The sequence below is a fragment of the Branchiostoma lanceolatum genome, chromosome 3, assembly GCF_035083965.1.
Source record: "Branchiostoma lanceolatum isolate klBraLanc5 chromosome 3, klBraLanc5.hap2, whole genome shotgun sequence".
Taxonomy (NCBI): Eukaryota; Metazoa; Chordata; class Leptocardii; order Amphioxiformes; family Branchiostomatidae; genus Branchiostoma; species Branchiostoma lanceolatum.
The window spans coordinates 9336002-9360004 of NC_089724.1; the positions used below are offsets into that span (position 1 = coordinate 9336002).

The 24003-nt window shown below is 41.8% G+C and overlaps 3 protein-coding genes across 4 annotated transcripts; all 3 read left to right on the forward strand.

Moving 5' to 3' along the window:
* The first annotated feature begins 954 nt into the window (after positions 1-954).
* Positions 955-9055, forward strand: LOC136429294 (melatonin-related receptor-like). Its single transcript, XM_066419153.1, has 8 exons — positions 955-1093; positions 3239-3382; positions 3567-3725; positions 4488-4726; positions 5271-5408; positions 5917-6036; positions 6714-6905; positions 7509-9055. The coding sequence occupies exons 1-8, from the start codon at positions 1054-1056 to the stop codon at positions 7671-7673; spliced, it is 1197 nt and encodes a 398-aa protein (XP_066275250.1). The 5' UTR covers positions 955-1053; the 3' UTR covers positions 7674-9055.
* Positions 9056-9168: 113 nt separating this feature from the next.
* Positions 9169-19221, forward strand: LOC136429296 (uncharacterized). The gene is made up of 15 exons (XM_066419154.1): positions 9169-10078; positions 10949-11131; positions 11806-11985; positions 12380-12568; positions 13047-13241; positions 13355-13380; positions 13703-13817; positions 14361-14428; positions 14711-14916; positions 15444-15526; positions 15972-16118; positions 16611-16766; positions 17168-17391; positions 17973-18086; positions 18204-19221. Exons 1-15 carry the CDS (start codon positions 10009-10011, stop codon positions 19005-19007), a joined length of 2760 nt encoding a protein of 919 aa, XP_066275251.1. The 5' UTR covers positions 9169-10008; the 3' UTR covers positions 19008-19221.
* Positions 19222-19891: 670 nt separating this feature from the next.
* LOC136430086 (oocyte zinc finger protein XlCOF7.1-like) lies at positions 19892-23304 on the forward strand. 2 transcript variants are annotated; one of them, XM_066420375.1, is made up of 2 exons: positions 19892-20121; positions 20642-23304. In XM_066420375.1, the coding sequence occupies exons 1-2, from the start codon at positions 20118-20120 to the stop codon at positions 22813-22815; spliced, it is 2178 nt and encodes a 725-aa protein (XP_066276472.1). In that variant the 5' UTR covers positions 19892-20117; the 3' UTR covers positions 22816-23304. The 2 variants fall into 2 exon arrangements, with proteins under 2 accessions (XP_066276472.1, XP_066276473.1); XM_066420376.1 differs by having other exon boundaries at positions 19902-20025.
* The last annotated feature ends 699 nt before the right edge of the window (positions 23305-24003 follow it).

Sequence of the window (24003 nt, forward strand, 5' to 3'; positions counted from 1 at the left end):
AGTTTCAATTGCAAACAGACATCAACAAACATCGACGATAATCAATAGCTAGGCTTTATATGTATCTATCTATCGACCTGTATCAGCCCGGACCAAGTTAGTACATATTTTAATCCCGCTTAGCCCTGTCGAGCATTGTTTTCAAGTTCTCATATTCCAATATCTCTACTTAAAAGTGCCAATAAAAGTCAGACTGCTGCAATGGTCGGTGCACTCGGCCTCTTGGCTTTTATAGGATAGGAGGGCGGAAGAAACTACTTCGTGCTTAAGCAAATCTGCCAGCCTCTGTTCTAGGACTCATTCAGTTCGTGTAATGGAAACGAGTCCCAAGTGCGGTGACATTTCACGTTTTGATGTCGTGGGATCATTTCGCCATTAGAAAATGTACAGTTAAGTCTCCCATTGGGAGGTATGGGACGTAGTTCTCACGTATATCTTTCTGAGGCACATCTTTCGAAATACTTCTTTTGATTCAACGGTCAAAATTGAACACCTATAGAAGATCTGAATAAAGCAAAACAAAACAATCGGACAAATAAGCAAACAAACTGTTATGCCTTGTTTCGTCGCTCTTCTATCATCGTTTTAGCTGAAAGCTTTACCACGAAAACCCACCGATGTGACTGGAAACGTACTGTACACATTCGTGAACATTAGTAGAAAGCCTCATATCCACTAAGTGCCGTTTTCGCTCCAAGACATTTTCTAGGTTGTGTAAGGTCGACCTGGTGCAGTAAATCAAGTTACCCCATTTCCGAGCGGGTCATCGTAAATGGAAATAAAAGTGCACAAAATTGATGAAATTGACTTTTTTTTATATCTTGCGGTTAACCATTGAAATATGCTGCCCGTCAAATTACCTAAAATAAGGCTCATATGTTATTCTAATGCTCTCATGCCCCGAGAGCATGAAAATAAACATACAGAGTGAGATTTCTGTTCCACGGGCATGCGCCCTTATTTGAAAGAGCCGATTCGCAGACCTTCCCAGAGGCAGATCAGTAGTGTCTTCTGTGGTATCATGGCTGTACGCAGTGCCCGTATGCTGGAGAAATGATCAGCACATCTTCTACATTGCTCTCCACAACATCAGGTACGTTTGTTTGTCAGATATGAATAGCTAGTTAAGGACGAGTCACTTTTATATATAATGACAGACAACAGCTTACAACAAAACTCGTTCTAGGAAGAGCGAAGAGACATGAGAGATAGATCTAGTGATAGCATAGCTTTATCTGTTTTGTTGTTCCAATTATTCACTGGCAACGATATGAGCAATGATCCTTTACCTTTAGTCTTTCATGCAATATTTAGTACTGCATTTAGCGCATGTTGGCAAGAACGCGCAAAATAAAGATCATCATCAATATATCACTTCTCTCACGTTTAATTTCTTCGACATTATTCCACCTATAGCGTACGTACATTCAATGAGACGTGATTTTCCTCCGACAGTGATGAGTATCTATAACTGCTTTTTTCATCAAATTTGAAAAGGAACTTTTTACGTCAAAGAATGAACCTTTATCACTTCTTCTCGCCAGCTGGCGAGCCAACACTACAAAATGAATGACACCTTATTCATGCAAACCCCATAGACTAAATGTAGCTAGTGTGCTTTTCATGTTCTGTATCTGTATCTTTATAGCCGGTATAACCGCCCTTCGGCGTAACATATCAGATTTACGTTGGTCATAAACCATGTGTTGCTAAGAGTGCGATACTTCACCATTCATGACTTTTTTGTGTCAGTTGACATGTAATGTACAATATAAAATGATCCAGCACTGATATACTATTGAAGGACATTGGCGTTGATTTGATCATCTCTGAAGAGTTAGTACTGCAGTGAGCTTTATATATATGAATACGATTGAACGTTACTCTGACGTCATACCGGTTCACTGTTTGATCCTGATTAGTGAGACCTTGGTTCGTTTTGAAATACAATATTATACGGGAATGAGGATGCCTCAATAGGCAATGGTAGTTATCAAAATCACTAAAATCCTACCACATTAATGCTATCTAGATTACAAAGATCCAATCATAGCAATACATGTATATCGTATTAATACACGTTTATCTAAATCACAAAGATTATATCGTACCATTCCTATCAAAATCATTCAAATCCTATCTTCTTAATTCACGTACGTCACATAAACACACGTTTATCTAAATCACTAAAATCCTATCTTATTGATACACGAATGTATAGCTATGTATCTCTATTTACAAAGAGTTCAAGACCCCTATTAGGGTATTTCACAGTCGTAACTTTATTCCATGTCGTACATGGAACGTCATACCCAGAAATTGTCAGGTTAGGTTTCTGAGATAGAGCTTGGCTAATCTGCGAATGATTCTAATCAAGAAAACCGATATGCAAAATCCGCATGGCAGCTGTGATCTAATTTGTGCAAAACGACATGAACTCTCATCATTTGTGAAATGTCACTTTAGTATATTCTTAGTCATCGTTATTCTCCAATATTCTTTATATTGCTAATCACAGCATTTCATGTTGCTACAAAATACGTGTTTTGACATAACATTATTAATCTACGCTTGGATTCAGCAAAGCCCGGTGTGTGGATTTGACACAGGTAACATTTGATATTCTTTTTATTTTGCCATTCTTTTAACTTAAGAGGCAGTGTTATGGGAATAATGACTTGCACATTTTTTCAAAACATTGAGCAGTGCCTCCACTGCCTGCCTGGAAAAGGCTTTAGATGATATTTGCATAGCTTCAATGTGGCATTTGATGTCGTTAAACGTCAAGCAATTCAACTCTACTCTACATCATGCAAAAGGTGTGTTGAGATTAGATACTGCTAAAGCCAATGTCTATAAAGTTCATTGAACAAACGAGAGATACATTTTGTATCAAATCCCGCTGAGGTAGCTGACCTTGCTTAAATGGTTTAGCCTTTACCTAATCTCAACCCACCTTTCGCATGCTGTAGGGCAAAGTTGAACTGCATGTTGCGAGACGAAATCAACCGCTGCATTAAAAGCTGGTCATGACCTGTAATGTTTTTCATCCATCTGATCTCAAAACTACCTGCCAAATGGATGTCGAAGCTCTGTGAATGACGTGTGTGTAATACGTCATGAGAATGTAAATGAGCATATGTACCAGTGCATCCAACATGTACATGCATTGCAACAAGCGGTACTGCTTATAGAGGTTCACTGGCACTGTAGTGGGATTTTACATTTTTCTTGATAGTCACTACTGAAATGAGACGAGCGCGGAACGACACTGTCAGCGCCGGTAACATCACAGACTTCACCGTTGCGGATGGGTTTGAGACGGCGTTCGCGGTGTCCGTAGGCACGGTCGGCCCTGTGGCGAGTATTCTCGTGATTCTCGGTGAGTCTCAAAGCATGATATATTATTAATAATCTCTCACGTATTACTTTATAAAGGATGCTTGCATTTTCTTAAAGCCAACGTGTTACAATTTTTGGTGCCACATTTGTCATACTGCTAAAAAAAAGGTGATGATTTACGACTGAGTGCAGATCTAGAGGACAACATTGTCTCCTCATTTCAGCTACAGTAAAGACCCGGAACCTCCGCACTCCCTCCAACGCCATAGTGGCCACACAGTGTACCACCGACCTGCTGGCCGCCATCTGCATCGGTCCTGCCCAGACTGTAGGCATCATTACTGGAGGATGGCCGCTAGACCCAGCAGCATGCACGGCCATTGGTAAATATTCTAAATTCAATTATGTTCTAGAAGGAGATAACTCTTACTGTGTACAAATAGGTAGATATATCAAATATTGTTAAGAGCTTAGAACTAGTAGTATACGTGATACGTCAGACTCAACATTTTTCATTCATATACTTATACTAGGTTAGTTTATTTGTATCCACAATTGTTCGTTCGTATGTATAGTAGTATAAAACCTTAATTATGAAGTGGCTGTACTTTTTTAATTTTGTTGTGTCATGAAGATTGTTGTATAGTCACTGCAGATTTGAATACGGCTGATGGTAGTTACTGTGTCGTGTAAGTTGTAAGTCTTGAATTAGATTATTTATTACCTCCTTGAAAACGGAGGTATTGCTCTCGGCCTTTTTTTTGTCTTGGTGTGTGTCGGTACGTAGTTATTTGAATATTGAAGAGTGAGAAGATTTGAGGCGGAAGATGGTGTAACCAGAGCCTCTCAGGATGGAAAAGGGGTCTTGGCCGGACCCCGATTTGCATAGGCAGGAAAACGCATAGGCGAATCAACGGCAAATTCACCATAATTATTAGAACAAGAAATCTACTCACGGAGGCAAGATATAGTCAATTTCTTGTTCACTATATGGAACTAAAGAAGTTGGTAGATATCACTATATCTTAGGGATGCTGAATCACTACCCAACATATGTTAAGATATTCATGTTACCATTACAGAGGCTTCGTTATTCATCTTAAATGCATTTTTCACATACTAACAAGTCTTCTTTTCCGTCTTAGGTCTGGTCCAGCTGGTTTGTGTCGTGATGTCTAATATAACTCTGACCCACATTGCCATCAACCGGTGCGTCATCATCACCAAGAACATCAACACGTACGACACCATCTTCAACTGGAAGACTACAACACTCTTTCTGGTGGCTTCCGCGATTGCCAGCTTCATCTTGGTGTTGTCTTTCTACGCTGGAGGGGTGGAAGTAGGGTACAACCCCATCACCAGGCGTTGCATTATCATACAGGTAAGCATATCACAGGTTCTCATATTGGTGTGTCACGACTGCCCTCATGTAACTGGTCAATTGGTTAAGAAGTGATTGGTATGTTTCTAATAGCAGCAATGCCAGCTGTCTTGTTTTCTGAATAAATATACTCTTTTTACACAACCAAGTGATTTATTCAACCAACGTTTCGGTGACCATCTGTCACCTTCCTCAGGGCAAGTTAATAAATCACTTGGTTGTATAAGAGACAGTCTTTTTATTCAGTGACTTACCAACCTGATGAAACTATTCACATATGCTTTTTTTCATCTTGTTTTCCATCAATCTTTTCTTCAGTGATCTGAAAATACTACAAGTAATTTTCAATCTCTGTATTGTGGTCACCAAGTCGTATTTGATGTGTGCTCTACTGGAAATATAAACAGTATCAATGTACGAAAAGTCCATTGAATATTTAAGCCCTCCCTTGCCTTTTCAATTCAAGATCATCGTTGAGCCGGAAATTTGATTTAAGTGTCAAGCCGATTAGCCTGAACATATCTATTGTGCTGATCCTACTTAGGACCTGGATTCAGCGGTGTACATCGCCTTTGCCCGGACATGGAGCGCGCTCAGCGTCACCATGGTCATCATCAGCGTGTTGGCTTACATCAAGATCATTGTGCGCGTGCGCCGAAGTGGGGAGCAGGTGCAGGGATACGTGAGAAACGTTCATTTTCTCAGACACTTGGAACATAAGACCAACGATATAGCATGTTTCATAATTGTGTTTCGTGATTGATACTTGCTTATGATTAGATATGAGCCACTATTACCTGATACATGAACACCATATCAAGTAGACATGCATTAGACTTTTTAGAATCTATTTGATTTGAACTCTATCTGGTTATCGCGTCTGGAATCATAATTTTAGTTTACGTGACATTCCCGACCGGGTCCCGAAGCCAAAGATTTGTCCCGATGGACTGCCGGGTAAGGAGATACCTCCAGGTGTTTGCACGATTTGCTCATGGCGTCTATTTATTACCAGCCCCGCGTTGATTTTAAGTCTGGGCTGAAATGATTCGGGGTCCCGGCCGGGCCCCAAAATAGTCCGATAGCCGCAGGGTGTCCCACGGGGCCACGCCCGAAAGTGCAAAAAAAAGCCACTACCTGGCGGGGCCCCTTTTCCAATTGAGACCTAAGCATTACTGCTTTTTATTTAGGCGTCGAATGTCCGTAAGCGCACCGAACTCCGCCTGACTCGGAATTGTGGACTGCTGTTCCTGGTCTTCTTCGTCTTCTGGCTCTGGTCGTCCATCACGTTTGGCATCATCGTTCCTGAGGTAAGATATAAGCAAAACAACTTCCAAACGTCCTGATTAAGCATATTATACCATCGCACTTTTGAGTTTTATGAAATAGCACATCCAAATTCAGGCTTCGTGTAGACGCCTTCTTCATAGAAATTGTCTTGTGTCTTGTGTAGAATTATGGTACAAATACGTCGTGTAGGTGTTGTCACAGTGACAGTAGTGCCGTTGTCTTGTATGAGAAGTCTTTCTTCATACAAGTAGTTGTAATGTATTCTCCAAGCAGAGGTTTCGATCGGAGGGCCGCAATTTTCAACGCCCTCCCTCCACCTCTGCCGCAGAAACCATCAGTGTGGGTCTATCCTTTCAGCATCGGAGTCGCTGAAATAGAATAAAAAAACATTGCGGTCACTATAGCCCCCCGATCGGAACCTCTACTTGGAGAGTACGTTGATGAAGGTTAGACATCCAGGTAGTAAGATACCCCAAAAATAGTTACTCAAGCAACTGGATTAAATTTCGAAACAGTCAGACGTTTCAGACAGCATCCGCTATCTTGTAGTGTCACTGACGAAAGATAGCGGATGCTGTCTGAAACGTCTGACTGTTTCGAAATTTAATCCAGTTGCTTGAGTAACTATTTTTGGCGTACTAGGAGAGTAATTGTACCTCACGTGCCTTGACAAGTTTGCGTTGTTGTACCACTGTAGAGCAAGGTCCTCCCCGTCCACCTGATACGACTGGCCTCCGACCTGGTCTCGGCCGACACCATCGTCAACCCGCTGGTGTACGGCATCATTAACATCAACTACCGAACAGCCATCTCCAACCTGTGCCGCTGCCGCAGCAACGCCGTGCACGTGGGGAACTCCTCAAACGCGACGATACCCGGGAAGATAAAGGTACTTCGTTTGAATATTCATGCTCACTTTGTGTTAACACACCCTCCTCTAGCAGTGCTGAACCCTGCTCGGCAAATGCGCGGCAAACCCTCTTGCCGAGCGGGATTCAGCACTGCTGGAGGAAGGTGTGTTACCATATCCATCTCGCAAACTGTGATCATTTTTGGCGAAGCTTCAGGAGCGAGCCTAATAGTGTGATGACACGACTGAGGTTAAAATTCTTGCCTGGAATTAGGTCCAATGCGTCCCCGCCTGACGGGATCACTGGCCAGACCAGATTTATGACTCATAATTTCCAGATTGCCTAACCAACTGACTGTTTTGTAATTTTGCAAACGGTCCATTGCATATTCCTTATCTGGCAGCCACCAAAGAGTCAACATTAGGCAAATGTAAAACGCACAGAGTACAATGTAATGTAAAGAGCTCAAAGTCATAATACTGGCCTTCTCTTCGTGAAACTTGATCATCAAACTCATTGTGCGCTAACCATATGTTCCCAAATCTACGATAGGAATTTAATGATTATAATCGGCATCAAAGGCATTTTAACCAGATTAGAATCACGAATGTGTCAAATGAAGTCTGCATCCTGTCCAACAGGTCACGGTGTCTTCAGCTGCACAGTCTGCTGGTGGTCCAATGAGCGGTACCGTATCTCCAGGATTATTTCACCAGCCAGCTTCACCAATGAGCGGTGCCGTACCTCAGGGGCAGCTTAATAACCGGCTATGGGTGGTGCCACAGGTACAAGATACCAGCTGCTGATGGTAGTACAAGCTACTGCGCATGTGTCTCTTCGGCAACATCAGGGGAAGAAGAAGAGATAGTCAGCCATTTAATCGAGTGATTCGCTGTGAAGGTGTGGACAAAAAGAACTTCTCCGACTCAGTAATGCCTGTATCAGTAGCGTGAAAATTGAATTAAAGGACAAAGCCCATTGTCCGAAATATGTGTACACCGATTTGTTGGCTGTAGATATTCAGCCGAATTCTACAAGATTAATGACAACGGAGAAATCCACATGCTACAAATTAGTTTAGCATGAAAGTTCATCTGTGTTGGTAAAAGTCATTATGAATCGAGGACTAAATTTTACGTCCAACACAAGAATGAATTGGGACTTACCCAAATTTTCGGCTGACTCCGGCAACCTTGTTCACGGAATGGACCCATCTACTCCTGAAACGTGACGTCAGAGACACGTGACCGTAGTAGTGGGCCGTTCCGTGCCAGATAACATGTGTCGCCCCCCGTCTCTGTTCAAGGTAGGTCTGTGAGCTCTAATGTAGACCGCCTCCATCACTCCTCTTGCAAAGAAATCCGGTTCCGAACCGAGGATTTTGACCCCTTCAAAAGATACAGAGTGCCCCGGAGATTCAATATTAATATGTTGCGAGACCTCTGAGTTAATGGAGCTGGGACAAATTAGTTTAGTCCTACTGATTTAGCTAGCTATTGTGCCATCGTGATTAGACTACACCGCTATCTATCTATCTAAGAACCCAGAACAGTAAATGAGGGGAGACACATATGGTCACCATCAAGAACAATGGACAAGCAAGGTGCCACATGCGAACTATTTCATCTGGTGTCATTATCTGGTGTGATAAACTAAAATTGTGCGGAATATATCAATACTAAATTGCAAGGTAGGTTTAATTCAAAAGTGGAGGCTTTGAAAGCTGTGGAGGCTTTGAAAGCTTTTATGACGATCTACGTATTTTCAACTTAACCGTATTGAGCATTGGAGGTCCTATGTGTTTTTTTCGACGCACCACTATCGTGCGCTTCCGTGTAACTCAAGACATGAGTTCATGTACTAGTATTCCGGATCTCTGTACAATTGTATGAGATACAAATGATAAGGAGATGAATAGTGAAAACAAAGCGTGTATAGTGTTTCCATTCCTTGTATGACGAAACAACGCGTGCCGCGGTCAATACGTACTGATGTTGTATTTAAACGTAACGACTATGAAATCGTATGCGATGTACGTATTCGATATCATATTACGTGGCTCGTAACCAGCGATACAATGAGATGTGATGCTCTTATGCATTGATATTGATACATGTATGTTATATCGTGACAATGGTAATAAAAATACGTGCCCAGCTGCAGTAGGCTTTCTATTGATGTTGTTTGCTCAGTTCGACACGCACATGTTCCAAAGAGGATCACGCCATCATAGAAGCGTCGCCTAGTGACAATCACCGACACTGCATGTATTGTCGGTTTTGCATTCAACGCAAAGCCGGGTTTGACTCTGTTCTGCTGTCAGCAAGAGATATGATTTAATTCGTCATCTCCAACTGTAATTTACCACCGCCAGCTACGGATGGATGCGCTTCAACAAAGACGCGCCCTTCATACGCATTATTCGTAATAGACAGAAAAAAGTCTAGACTTCTATTGTATTCCACTCTCGATGCCACCTTGATATAGCATAAACTCAACGCTAACTTTACGAATTATGCACATATGACACAACGTGTATTTATAGCAGATATATATTTATATATATATGTATATGGCCTCTTTCGGTCAGTATTGAAATGTTGGATATTCGGTCAATATTGAAATATTGCACCGTAGAATAATCTATTCTGGAGGCTGTTCAGATATGCCCTGGGGAATATCTTAAGTGTCCCATACATGTATATAAATGGAGGACATTCTGAAGAAGTAATTTCGATAAGTGACCGGGCGTGGCGAGGCAACTGTCAAAGGGCTTTATTTCCTCTGACGGTTGACTGATTCTTACATCTGAGTTAAGTACCAAATCTCACCAGACCTAGGAGAGGGCCTGCATGCTCGTTTCCGTAAGGCGTAGGCAGCCTATTTTTATTTTCCGTAATTCGTAGGGAAAGGCATCTTTTAGTCACGTAATTCATAGCGTGGCGACCAAATTTTGCGCAATCGCTTTCCTTGATTTTAGCGTGATACACAAGGGGTTCTTCTGAATTCGTTGTCGGGACGATCCCCCATGCAGACCCTCCTAGAAATGAAACCAGACTACCCAAGGTTGCGAAGGTATAGTTCCAAGAATTAGGCAAGGGTGTCGACGTCTGGTATCTACACTTTAACAGTGGGAGTGCAATGGTTCGCAGCCGTATTTCGGTAGCCTTTCTACTCTGTGTGGCAGGGCAACTACCATACGCCTATGCACGTAAGTACTCGATCAAACAAACATTCTGTATATATGCAGCCGGTGTATAGAATATTGACGTTAACATGGCAGTATAGTGTTTTACATGAAATATATCACTATATGTCGAAGACATTGAAGATTTGACTATTTTAACCAGTGTCCTAAACTCTCCAAGCAGAGGTTGAGGGAGAAGATTGTGACTTTCTTATCTTATTTATGTATACTTTTATATCTCTCTCCCCCAAGAGAGCCGACAGAAAACGGGGCATATGATAAGAAGGTCGCAGTCTTCTCCCCTCAACCTCTGCTTGGAGAGTATCTTAATTAATAAAACTTCATGAAAAATTGAACCAGCAAATGCATAAGAATACACGCCGAAAGGATGATCTTATATGCTGGATGATATGCACCGAAATCGCACGTAAAATGTTAATGATAGATAATATAGCAGACTTAGAGGACATGCTGACAAAAAGTTGTAACACTTAGTTTCAATAATCTCTGTACTGTAAACAAAGACCTGACTTATCTATCTGTCTATATGCATTGTACCTCTAGTCCTGTTGTTGTAGATCTGTGTAGCAATATATGTCTTATTATCTGAGTAAGGTAAATATGCATAAATAAATAGATACACAACTCACAGACAGTAATCGAACTGGTTTGGTTCTGAGTTCATATGTTCCTAAGTTCCAAAAAATTGTTACAACTTAGAGTATACAATGGGTTGTCATTTCATTTCTACATTTTGTACAAGTCCTAGAACTTCTTCATAATAATGAACACATCTCGATATTTTAATTAAGCATTTGTGCTTTTTTTTAATCTCATGATCTCATTCGTATCTGAAAAAGAAAACTAATATTGTTTCCTTTCTGGAATTGTCAGAATGCGCCACACCGCCCCCACCTGTAGATGGCGGTTACCCACTGTGCACTTCCCAGGCGCCGTTCCCGTATAATTTTTACTGTTACTATGAATGTAACCCGGGATACAGTCTATCGGCGCAAACCTTCACAATTTGCTGGACTGGTGGCTTATGGGTGCATCAAAGCCTTATTGTCTGTACACGTAAGTATACACAACAAAACACAAAACGATGTTTGAAGAAAGGGCATTATAACATTTGATTAATTACTGCCATGTGCACTTTTTTAACAGTAAGGATGACCTATACAAGTCAGTGAACAAAAGATGAAATGTCATAGATGTAACCACATAAGACGACATGTACAAAGCTTAATTTGAAAGCTATGTCATAGATGGATGTTAAAAAACATATACTTCAAGATATGCAAGTCTGAATATATCACACGCCAAATTTATCAAAAACAGACGTCAAATTGCGCATTGCCTTAAACTTAATGGAAGGCAGATTAGATTTTATAGTTTATATATGAAGGTACAGACAGATACTAGTTTATCCTAATTTGTCCACGCTGCATGTTCAATCTCCCCCTGATGCGCCCATTCTACTAGGGCGGTGACCTCGCTGTGCTCTCACTGCGACCTAAATTTGACCAGAGCGCTCAACGAATTTCGAAGAACGAATCTTTTTACGCTTTGTGTGTTTTCCATTTTCATTGTGTTTCAGTCATACTTTTACATTTTGCATTCTATTCCAATTATGACATCTATCTTGATGGTTACACAAATCCAGATTAAGTCGCACCGAGGTCGCAATGAGAGCGCTGTCTAGTGGAATGGGGGCCTGAAAGCTAATGTAAATTGCCTTTCGTTTACAGTGCTAGATTGTCAGGCTCCACCTTCCATACCTCTCACGTCAAGTATCACCAGTTCCCCGTACGCGGTGGGAACCCAGACCGTGTACGAGTGTGTAGCAGGCTATGAAGTGGTCAGTGGTGACCTTGTCAAGACCTGTGAGATTGGACCTTACTGGTCAGGTGAAGACCCAGTCTGTCAAGGTATCTAAAGGTCATCATTATATATTATGATATCTAGAAATACTTTGATGACTTTTTTAGATGTCCAACATACGTGATCACGAGTGCTTGGCGTAAATGACATTTCTTGAATGCCATCTCTAACCTAAACCTCACTAAGATTCTGTAATGAAAAATTGAATTCACATGTTGGCCAGTGTATGTACAATGTATAATACTATGCACGAGAGAAACCGTGTCATAACAATGCGAAACGTACTACTCAATTATATCATGTATTGAGTAATGAGGTCAGATTAGCACACTAGTATTCAGTTTGTAGTTATCAATAATCCATGTTATTAACCATACATTTCACCTGATGCAATTGTTGTTCAATAAACTTTACTTTGAATTGACGTGACTTTTTTCCAAGGCTGTCCTGAACCACCGGTCGTTGCTAACGCCAGTTGGTCCGGATGTCAAGCCCCCTATGAACTGGCCACCCTGTGCACCTACACCTGTGACGACGGGTTCATCATCGACGGAGGGGACGAGGTGAAAACCTGCTCCGCCGGCCTCATCTGGGCAGGAATGGACTTGATCTGCTGTAAGATTCTTACTTGTCGACATTTCATGTCGGTTTATTTTTTTTACAGTTTCTTTGTGTTGCATCCCTCTATAGAAATTGCACAAGGAAGGTTTCTCGTGATGATTAGGGTATCTTTTTAACGTTCATTGTGATGTATCCCTCAATAAACTGCACAATAAAGTTTTTTCTTGATGATTAGGATGAAGTCATCTGTGACGATAGCTGACACTATCTAGTATGTGTTTTAACAGTCTTTGGCCAAACATAAAGGCAGGCGTGTCAAACACCAGCAATAGATCTAGATTACTGATTTACAGCAGCTTCATGTTTGCCTGGCTAGGTGTTAGCTACATTAAATATAGCACAACATTTTGGTACACCCTCAGGTGTACAAGTTGAGTATCTACTTTTATTATCTAGATCTACTGATCAAAATTTGACTCTATAAGGGAGTTTTGCGGAAAATCACCGTTAAAAATACAATAACATTCGCTTTTATAATGTCAAACAGTGATTGACGGCAGCTGGGGCGACTGGTCCAGTTTCTCGGCCTGCAGTAGCGGCTGTGGGTTCGGGCTGCAGAGCAGGACCCGGACCTGTACCAACCCGGCTCCGGCCGGCGGTGGGGCGGATTGTGCCGGGGCAGCAGGGTCCGCGATACTGTGTTTTCAGACTCACCAGTGTTCAAGCCAAGGCGGGCCACTCGGTAGGACCTCTTTAAAATGTGCTTATGGTGATGGATATCTTAGCTTATGACCTGCAAAACTACTCGAACAAATGTCTTGTGACCTAACTGTTTCTCTTTTAATTCCTACACAGATCCGTCAGATGGTGTAACTAGTGACGTAAGTACTGTATACCAAAATATTTTCATCCTTATCACTGCACAGGAAGAGGAGGGGAAAACAAGTCATTTCTATCATTTTCCGCTCTCTTTTCCTTAAAGAAATGCCAGGTACAGTATAAAGTATGTTGCATCGCTTTCATAATATTGTTTGGTAAAGCCATAGACTGCTTGTCAACCAAAATAACATAAATCCCATCAGCTGTTCACCGCAATATCAATCGATGATACTGTCTATCGAATAGGTATACAAGGACCGTGCCCCAAAAATGTTACACTTACTAACATATTAAGTTATTTCAACCAATTAATAATCATTCCAGCTGGGAGGCCTGAATCTTGCTGAGAGTAACGCTAGTCTTGTGGATGTCTTGAAGTGGAGGGCGGGGCAGCCTTTACCCGACTCTTATGAAAACGACGAGAGGCCAATACCCGAAGGTAGTAAAACTAATACCTTGTACGTGTACGGTGTGGGGCCAATCAATCATTCCCGGACATCAACTGCTGATGCAAACTGTAGACATCTTTCCAGGGTGTTGATAGGCGTGTTTGGGTAAAAGAAGAAAAATCAATCGTACTGTTTTGAGACCCCGTGTTTATTTTTTATAACCTTGTGGTTATTGTATGTCTGTGATTCGAAAAAAAGCCTCACGTGTGCAAGTGCGCACAGGACTTTGTTCACAATTCTGGCATACTTTATTTCGGAATACTTTTTCTAGATCTTTGTCCATTTACATTTTCAGTTCCAATGTCGCTGTATTAAACCAAAGCAATGTGAGATTTGCCATGTGTCGCCTAGCTTGGGTATATGTACGATACCTTGTACGAGTGTGGTGTGTTGGTCAGTCAATCATCTGAGGGCATCAACTGTTGATGCATGGCGTGCCATTTGGGTACAGGTAAAGTAATCAATCGTACTGTTTTGAGATACCATGGTGTTTATTTTCTATTTTCTAACCTTGTTGTTATTGAATGTCCCAGCTCGGTGGTTTGAAACAGCCTCACGCGTGCACGTCCTTCGTCTCAACTCTATCTCCGAGGACCACGCCGTAAGATTTTACATACCAAATTACTACATATTTTGTGGTATCAAAAACAGCACACCATTCTGCTAATTTCATTGAAAGGAGTTTAACAAGAAACCCCATTCTGTATGGTTCTAATGATACGGTTATAGGCACGTATCTCCATATGATAGATCACTTATTAGATGATCATATTAAGGATATGGACAATGTCGTCATATCAAACTTGCTAGACTGGAAGACTCGGCCAAATAAAGGTCAAGTGTCGTTGAAACCTAAACGTGTTTCACTATTCTCTGTCCACAGAATCTGTCCATGACAGTTCAGTATGAGTTGGCGTGGTTTGACCCACGTCTTGTCCAGCTCACCACCACGTGGATGCCCGTCCCCCCGGGCATCCTGTGGTCCCCACCCCTCCAGTACGGACGGACCGTCCGTGGGGCCACTACAGTGGGGGAGGAAGGGACGACCATGTGGCTGAACAGCAACGGGATGATTGTGTACAAGATAACGTAAGTAGTTGCAGCAATCATCGGGCTTATTGGTTATTTGTTTAGGGAACAGACCTAGACTCCATAAAATCGTAGGCATTGTTTTTTTTTTGTGTGTGTGTGTTTGTGTGTGTGTGTGTGTGTTTGTGTGTGTGTGAATGTGTGTGTGCATGTGTGTGTGTTTGTGTTTCCGGATTTTTGTAGTCAGCATAACTCAAGAACCTCTGGATAGAGTATGATGATATTTGGTATGTGGCTAGGTGTTGGAAAGACAAAGGTCACTTTTGATTTTGAGCCCCCTGCTATGTGATCTTGGTGCTGCAGTAGAACTTCCGTTTTTGTATATTTTGACCTGGACGTGCTATTGTATTTTTATGATTTGTTTTAACTATGATTTAGAGCGTGAGGTTCAAGCGTGAAATCAAAATAGTTTCAAGGCCAGCTGTTTAAATAAGGTAAAGAAACTGACACTCAGTGATAATGGTAATCAAAGCGACAAAATTCAATGCACTAGTAATTTTGTCCTGACATCTCAATATGTTTTCCAGACGGAAGTTCAAGTTGACATGTGGCTTAGAACTTGCGAGATTCCCGTTTGACACACAAGTCTGCAGTACTCAGTTACACGCCTGTAAGTATCATTTGTAATATGATTGATGGATACAATAAGTTTTCATTGATGTGTTCATGAATAAACCGTTAAGATGGTGGTCCTGGTTGAGTTTATTTGGGCCTACCATTACTTCGTCAATTATATCAGTACAGTTGTGCTCTGATATGTCTCGATGCTTGTTTATATCTTAACAACGTAGCAAAGACATCTTCATAGGCTGATCTGTGATTTTTTTACTCTAGTGCCATGTAGGCTAAAGGTGATATAAGATATAGTCTTACCTAGAATGATCCAATTTTCCCATGTCACAATCAATGTGCCTGATGTATTCCTAAGTTAGAGATTATTTATACCTAATTAGAAAGTAGTGCGGATGCTTCTATCTTCTACCTTCTATCTTGAGTATGTAAGAAGTACATAAAAGTATTAAGGACAATATGTATCATCTTTGATTATCTCCTAGACAACGGAGTCCGGCTCCGGTTCTTTCCGTCCAGCATCACGGAGAGAACTCCCGTGAGAACGGACATCCTTGGTGTGGTGTCTCAGTACAGGCTAACGGGCGTAGAGCTGCATGCAGGATACAACTCTCTACTAACCAACACTTCAGGTAATTTGCTGTTAATGCTTCGGTACCAATTGGAAACAATTCAAGGGCTGTTCTTTGGGCACTTTCGGGCGTGACCATTACGTGGCCCCGTCGGACACCCTGCGGTTGCCGGGCTATTTTTTTGGCCCGGTCGGGATTCCGTATCAATTTAACTCAGACTTAAATTGACCGCGGGAATCGGTAACAAACAGACGCCGTGAGCTAATCGTGCGTCCACCGGGACAAATTTGTGGCTTCGGGGCCCGACCGGGACTACACCCCTGACGGGCACCGGCGCAATTGTGACCGGTTTCATTTCTTATCTTTAGATGATGACATGAAATATATATATATGGTTTGTGGAACTTCGACTGAAGGACCAATGCATATATTTCTTACCTACATTCATGTTTTCATCAGACTTGATAGCCATTGCCATTGTTTCCCAGGAACACTGTTTGGATAAAGACTCTGTAGCTGATATCAGTCCAAATTTTCTCGTTTATCCTCCAGGCTGTGATTACTTCGCGGAAAAGTGCGACTATAACAGCGTTGATGAGTGCGAGTTTGTGCTGTTCCATGACTGTGATGATGCACAGTGTCACCGTTGTAAACAGCTGATAGGAGAATGTCGGTACGACTTTGGAGACTGCTCAGACTACCCGCTAGGTAAGGCCTTTGGGCTAGCAGACGTTGCATGATCAAATCATTTGCACATGACACAAATTATATGATCTAAAAATCAACCAGAATATTGCTAGGGTTTCTAAATATATATCTTGTTGTTGTTGTTGCTATTTCACTCCTATACATATACCTTCTGTGTCTCTTGGATACAAACGTTGAGTTTTACTGATCTCCAAGCAGATCTGATGGCGGCGAAGAATTTTTTTTCTAATTTGGGGTACCTTCAATGATAGCCATACTGGTAAACAACACTACAATTGAGTTCCTACCTTCACCAATGAAACTCTGTCACAGTAATATGCTCAACTATTGTTTCCAAAACTTTAATATGCGCTCATGATAAATGCAAATATTTCACCACTGATGATGCATGCGATTCACAGGGTCAAGCACTTATAGCACTGTTGGGATAAAGCTACACTTGAGACGTCGGTTGTGGCGTTACACCTTCACTCTGTTCTTCCCGTCAGTCGTGGTCGTCTTGTCGTCTTTATTTCAAACATGGCTGCCACTAACGACATCCGTCATATCCGCGCGGGTGGTTCTGGGAAGTACGTCACTGCTCGTCATGGTGAAACAGAGCATTGGTGTCCACCGCGTTCTGTGGGTCAGTGAACTTTGAATTAAAAAAAAAAAAAGATGAAAGAGCTTTTAAAACAGATGCCAACCTTTAATATTTTAGATACGGAGTATAAACTTTGGATATACCATGACAAACAGTTTTGCAGTGAGGTTTTTGAGTGAGTGAGTGAGTGAGTGAGTGAGTGAGTGAGTGAGTGAGTGAGTGAGTGAGTGAGTGAGTGAGTGAGTGAGTGAGTGATGAAATCATACGTGTAACTACTTATCAATTCCACCAGGGTGCATAATTCCCTCACCCTGAAAAGATACGTCCAAACAGATCTCCAACCCAATATCCCCCCAGTATAATGCACTCCTGTATATCCAAACTATGCATACCTGGGAGGGTACCGGTGCTGGACTAGAGATCTCTCAAGCCCCTTTTTTTTAATTCAAAGTGTCGAATTTATGTAACCCGGTGGACTATATAAACTTTACCTGAAACGATTCATTCGTTGACATCCACGGTGCGACATGGTTACTTGTGATTGCATATTACGTAAATTGTAGATTGACAAAATAAAGCCATCAGCCAATATAAGACATGTTGTGTCCCTATATATTCTTTAGGCCACTGAAGCCCAAGCCAGAGACATTTGGCTCTTTGGGTGCCTTGCACTAGTGATTGTAGCATTGCTGGAGACAGCTATCGCACACAACATATACTGTTGGGAGGAACGTCAGGTACGTTTATTTCTGTTATGTTTATGGTTTGGAATTTTGACAGTCTTGAAATATTTACATTCAATGTCTACGCGTTCAGATTCTGATCCACAACAATCTTTGCATTTTATTTTTCAGAAAAAGAAAAGAGTGGAGGAGAAAAAGGTGTTTGCTAAAGTTCGCATTCCCCGGCCTAAGATGCACAACCCGTACCTGGTCGTTAACAGTCCGTCGTTGGAGGCGGAGTCTGGCACTGAGGAATTTTTGTGGAGTCCACGTCAGGCCGAGAAGCCTCGGCGCCAACGGACCAGCAAACCGAAGAGCAGAAAGCGCAAGAAAAGTCAGAGAAGGTATAAGTCAAGCAAGGCCGACGTCGAACAGTCAACAATACAAAATGACGTTACGGAAAAGAAAGAGGAAGAAGGATTGCCTGATCCTGTCCACTTCCACAGGCCAAGGAGGTACAGTCAAAACGTCATCATAACCTTCCTTGGGGCTGAGGTGGAATCCGGCAAGGAAGAATTGTTGTGGGTCCCTCGCGAGAATGAAGAGTCGAAAAAGCGACAGGGCAAGAGACTTGCTCACAAGAAAGGGAAGAAAATTGCGCGTAAGTTGTCCAAACATGGTGCAAATACCGCTTCAAGGGACCGCATCACATCGCGTAAGAACGCTATGGCCAACAACGCTGAAACGGCAGCAGGACCAGCCAATTCCGTTCCAACAGTTCCCAAGACCTCCGCAGATCCAGCCAGTAAGGCGCATGCGCTACCAGTGTTTATTCCCCGCAAGGAGCCAAAGTTCAAACAACCGGAGCCGACAGCAGAGCCAGTAGAGAAGCCTAAAGACATTACCCATAGAATAGACGAGATTGCTAGACTGTTGCTGCCTTTGTCATTTATGATATTCAACATCGTATACTGGGTGCATTACATGCGTTACTGATTGTACTTCATCGACACATGACAGAGCATAGTTGCTAATCAGCTATTAGTGGATGCGTTTTCTTTTTCGGATTTAAGGCATTGTGGTGGCAACAAAATGTGTCTACGTAGCTACGTAGGTTACAAGTTTTGCTTTCTGTCTTGACTTCTTGATGAACTCCGTAAACATTTCATTGCCCTCCAGGATTGAGCCACACTACATTGTAAAAAATAAAACTACCATGCCAACTTAAATTACAACTCGGTGACTCCTCATTGAATTACTCTGTTGTATAAAAGTATTCGACAGCTTGAATGTATGAAAGATCCCTAAAAAGGAGAACCTCGGTGTTGATTATACCAGGGAAGACTGTCAAGAGCCCGTTACTACACTCGCACGCTAGCTTTACTTCCTCCTTTGCAGGCTTTCTGGCCGGTGCTTTATAAAATAAACGCCGGCGCCGATCGCGAGAAAGCCTGCAAAGGAGGCTACCATATCTAGCTTATTACAAAATGTTGGAACTCAATACGACGATATTGCACGTCAAAGACTGTCTGCTCATTTCCCCAGGGATAGTACTAACCTTGCCATGACCCCAAACCATTAGCTGATTGAAGCGTCATTCAACGAAAATAAGACATGTGAACAACATCATTTTTTTCGAACATGGAAGGGCCACTGAAATAAAAAACAATTTATCTGTGAATAGGAAAAGAAGAATTCTTTATTTTTCTGTTGATGTTCCGAAAGGTATATCATCTATACAAATTCATGTCAATGATCAGAAGATAGCGTGTGTGGCAACCACCTGTTGGTAGGTCAACGCCCCTGTTTGAGACAACTCGCTATGAGACCACAGAGACTAGACCACAGTGGTATGAGACCCAGTGTTTTGGTTCTGTGTCAAAGGTCACAATGGTAAGTCCGCCATATTTTGTTTTGGTCGCGCCACGCTGTTTTTGTTCCACTACAGTCTTCGTATAGCTATCTGCTTGGAGAAAGTCGGAAAAGTGGTTTTAACTGAAGAATGTTTCATCATGTAAAATGTTCCAAATTATGTATAATCTGTTCAATTTCGGAGTAGGGTTGTGTGTGTTCTCAGCCGAGTAGTGCCCTAATTAGTTTGGAGCGATGTGTATGTTTTCTTTTCTTCCCTAACAGCTCAGTTACCGCTATGTAACATTACTTCTATATATGATTACGCACTGAATTCAAGTATATATCTTCTCCGAGCATGTATAATCTCTCACTTTGTTGTTCCTAATAACATCTAATAGCGTACATGTTACATGGTGTGTGACATATGTGTTGGGGAGGGGGGCGGTATTGATAAATATTCCTGGCACTGCTGTCTTTTACCTTTCAATACACAACAATAGCAACTGACTGTAAATGTTTACAGCTTGAAATAGAATTATAAAATTCAGTGCAAGAAGTAAAAGAGTTGTATTGCTATCCTCCCAAGTTCTCTGTAAATGTGTAATGCAGAGACTCATTGTCTAAATGTTAAAACTTTAGGCTGCAATTGTAACATATATATAGATTATGGGATCCAGTAGTGATATTTCTTACCTCTCATAATCACGATCTTCCCCACAAACCTCTGCTTGGAGAGTAGTATTTCTTCACCATTGTTTACTGTAATCTACCCCCAGGCTACCTGACAGTGAAGATGGCGCCTGTAGCAGGAATATGTGGCTTGTCTGAGGAGGTAACTCTCGCCGTGCTGCCTCGCCTCTTCTACGAAGAACTGCAGACCGAACTGAACAGGAGAGGAATGAACATGGACAGTTCCACTTTGGATAAGAGGGACCTAGTGTCTCTGCTGCAGGATTTGATGGTGGAAGAGTACTTCACCCTACAAACATTGGTGGACCCACCCTCCCTACAGAACAGTGGTACATCCCCTAGGGGGGTAGAAGTGAGCAAGGATGGATTTGGTTTTCCTGGTACAGAAATTGAGCCTAAGAACATTGCCAGTGTAGTTCAAATCAAACAGGAAGTTGAAGATTCATTTCCTATGTATGCTACCTGCATTGGATCAGAGAGAGCTGACATCGGCACCCTTCTCACAGCAACAGAAACTTTAGAACAGTTTGAAGACACTTCTGAGGTTGGACTACACGCTACTGATGAGATAAATGTGAAAACCGAAAAGAGTGATGACGAAATTTACGATCACTTTGGTTGCACAGACCTTGCATTCAAGATTTTACCGCAGGAGAATGCCTATCAGGATATCGTCGATGAGAATCACAAGAAAGGTTTACGACGCTGTCCACATTGTGCCTACACCACCGTTCATGCAACAACAATGAAACGCCACATGTTCACTCACACGGGCGAGAAGCCATTTGCTTGCTCCTTGTGTAGCTACACGACTTCAAGGAAATACAGTCTGGACCATCATATGAACAACCACGCAGATTGGGAAAAAGACTCTTTGCAAAAGGATGCCAACACTATTGGTGCTCCTGCATCAGGCAAAAAGATGGAAGCCAGGAAAAATGCAAAACAGAAGTGTTATTTTTGCCCCTTTACATCAGGTACAAAAAAGTCCATGACAAGACATCTTGCTGAGAAACATGCCAGGCAGCACAGCCTACAGGAAAGAAATCATCAACATGACACTGCTGCCAACAATTGCAACAGCTCTGTAAGCAATAACAGGGCCTTTTTGGAGACTGTAGACTCTTTTGACAACCAGACAGGTTTAGAATACGGAGCAACATCCCCTGTTGCATCTAATGAAATGCCACAAACCTCAGAATGTAACAGTGTTCACAACAGTACTACCGGTAGCGGTGCAAAACAGGAGGTACTTTCCTGCCCTTTATGTAAGTACACTTCCAGGTTAGTTAAACAGATGGAACAGCACGTCCGCTCTCACACCGCCAAAGGGCCCTTCAAGTGCCCGGAGTGCTCATTCCTGGCCGTGGAAAGGTCTGAGCTGTTTCTACACATAGAGACACACATTAAGAATGGAAGGTTCTCATGCCAAGTCTGCGGCTACCGTGCAGCCACCTGTGGGGGGTTGACAAGGCACAGAATGAGCCAACACTTGGGAAAGGGGGACAACTGTAGCAGCCTTGATGAAGGGATTCAATCAGGGATGTCAACAGGCAGCGAGAAAACAACGTTGGAGTGCCGGAAGTGCTCCTACTGTACCACGAATAGGTCCCGCTTTGAGGAGCATGTCAAGATGCAGCACAAGAGTCCAGGCAGGTTTACATGTCAGGTCTGTGGCTTCTGGGCAGTGAACAGAGCTGGCTTACAGAAACACATGAAGCTCCACAAAGGGAAAGGTAGCGGTACTGCAGGTTCACAGGAGGTAGTTGTGCCTGATGGTTCACCTTTACAAGTTGAACTGGTGAGCTATAGATATGATGACCAGATGTCTTCTGATAAGAGAGGTAGGGACACTGAGAGTAAAGATATGACTGTGCCAAATCATAAAGTAACAGTTCCTAGTGAAAAACCTTTCGCAGACATTGCTGCAAGTAAACAGGCTGTGTCTATAGAGACAGAGGAAAAGACAGAAGAAAATGTAGCAACAGTTCAGCAGAAGGGGGGGAAGCCCTATGTGTGTGGAGAATGTGGGTACAGGGTGGCTACTAGAAGCACCCTTTTCACTCACATGAAAAAGCATCAAGGGAGAAAGGTATATAACTGCCAAATCTGTGGGTTGCAACCTAGCAGCCACAAAGACTTTATTCTTCATATGAGAACTCACACGGGCGAAAAACCCTTCAAATGTCCACAGTGTACCCTTTCCTTCGCTCGCAAACAGAATCTGAAGAGGCACTTGCAAGTCCATGAAAGACAGTGAAAAGTGAAAAGTTTATGAAAGTTATAATGGTTTGAAAATATGTTCCTGTTCATTCTCAGATACTAGTATGTGCAGCTGCCAAAATTGTTAAACTGCTATAATTGTAAATCAGTTTAACTGCACTCTGTGCACATATGATTGCTCACAGGTCATGTGTTTGTACTAGATGATTGTTGGAGTCTTTGACTGTACATGTTGATTTAATCTAATGTTTCTTTTGCTGTTTGGCCAGCAATATTGCACTCTGTTTTGTACAAGTGTATGATGGTATGTGCAAAGTGTTTTGCATGTGCATTGTCATGCTCCTGCATGGTAAAGTTGAATTTCTGGGATATAAGATGTAGAAAACAATGTATAAGATCATATAAGTTTTGTTATTTGATTGGTACGGATTACTTTGATGCAAATATTTGGAATATAACATCAATATTCAACTCACAGTACATGTTTTTTGTAAATGAAATAAACTATATATGCATACCTCTGTTTGTCTATTGTTTTTGCTGTTCCTGTTATATTCTTGTTTGTTTGCCTAGTCATAAAACAATCAATGTTTCTAAAAAACTTAAACAGGTTTGTTTTCAACTGGAGAAAACGGTAACAGGTATAGCCCTAGAAGGTATATATTTAGGCATACTTTATCAGGGTTCTGCACCTGCAAAGTCATTGGTCTAAATTGATTGAATTAATTAGTCAAATTCTATGTGACCGTTACTCCTTGATTTAATTAAGTTGACTTTACCTCCAATGTAATGTGTAAGGGCAAAGACAGTCTTGATCATTGACACATTTGTTACATACCCATATTCCTCCTTAACTTCCTGATGTACCGTTTCCTAGCTTACTTCTGGCCTTCTCATAAGTACTTGTTGGACAATATAACTGGTATAATTCAAAGACGTTCCATGTGCACCGCTCATTTTGACTTTGAATATGAAAATCAATAAAGTAATATCGTAAGATGTAATGCAATATATCCATTACGCTTCGTATATACTAGGTCGTTGTCCAAACTTTTAAAAGACACCGTTGGAAAATGCTACACTTCAACCCTGAATTTTTCACACACGACAAAGTTAGCTCCTTTTGATATATTTTCTATAATGAATGTTCTGGCCTCTTTTTCGTTCTTTTTACCCTGCACTGATTGTTTTAGCACTATTACGTCATGAGTACTTCATTTCATAC

Bases quoted from the DNA above. Each gene is read 5' to 3' on its own strand.
- LOC136429294 (XM_066419153.1), top strand. From the start codon at position 1,054: ATGATCAGCACATCTTCTACATTGCTCTCCACAACATCAG. The intron at 4,727-5,270 runs GTAAGCATATCA...GATCCTACTTAG, and splicing joins GGCGTTGCATTATCATACAG to GACCTGGATTCAGCGGTGTA. The intron at 6,037-6,713 runs GTAAGATATAAG...GTACCACTGTAG, and splicing joins TTGGCATCATCGTTCCTGAG to AGCAAGGTCCTCCCCGTCCA.
- LOC136429296 (XM_066419154.1), top strand. From the start codon at position 10,009: ATGGTTCGCAGCCGTATTTCGGTAGCCTTTCTACTCTGTGTGGCAGGG. The intron at 11,986-12,379 runs GTATCTAAAGGT...CTTTTTTCCAAG, and splicing joins TGAAGACCCAGTCTGTCAAG to GCTGTCCTGAACCACCGGTC. The intron at 12,569-13,046 runs GTCGACATTTCA...AATGTCAAACAG, and splicing joins CTGCTGTAAGATTCTTACTT to TGATTGACGGCAGCTGGGGC.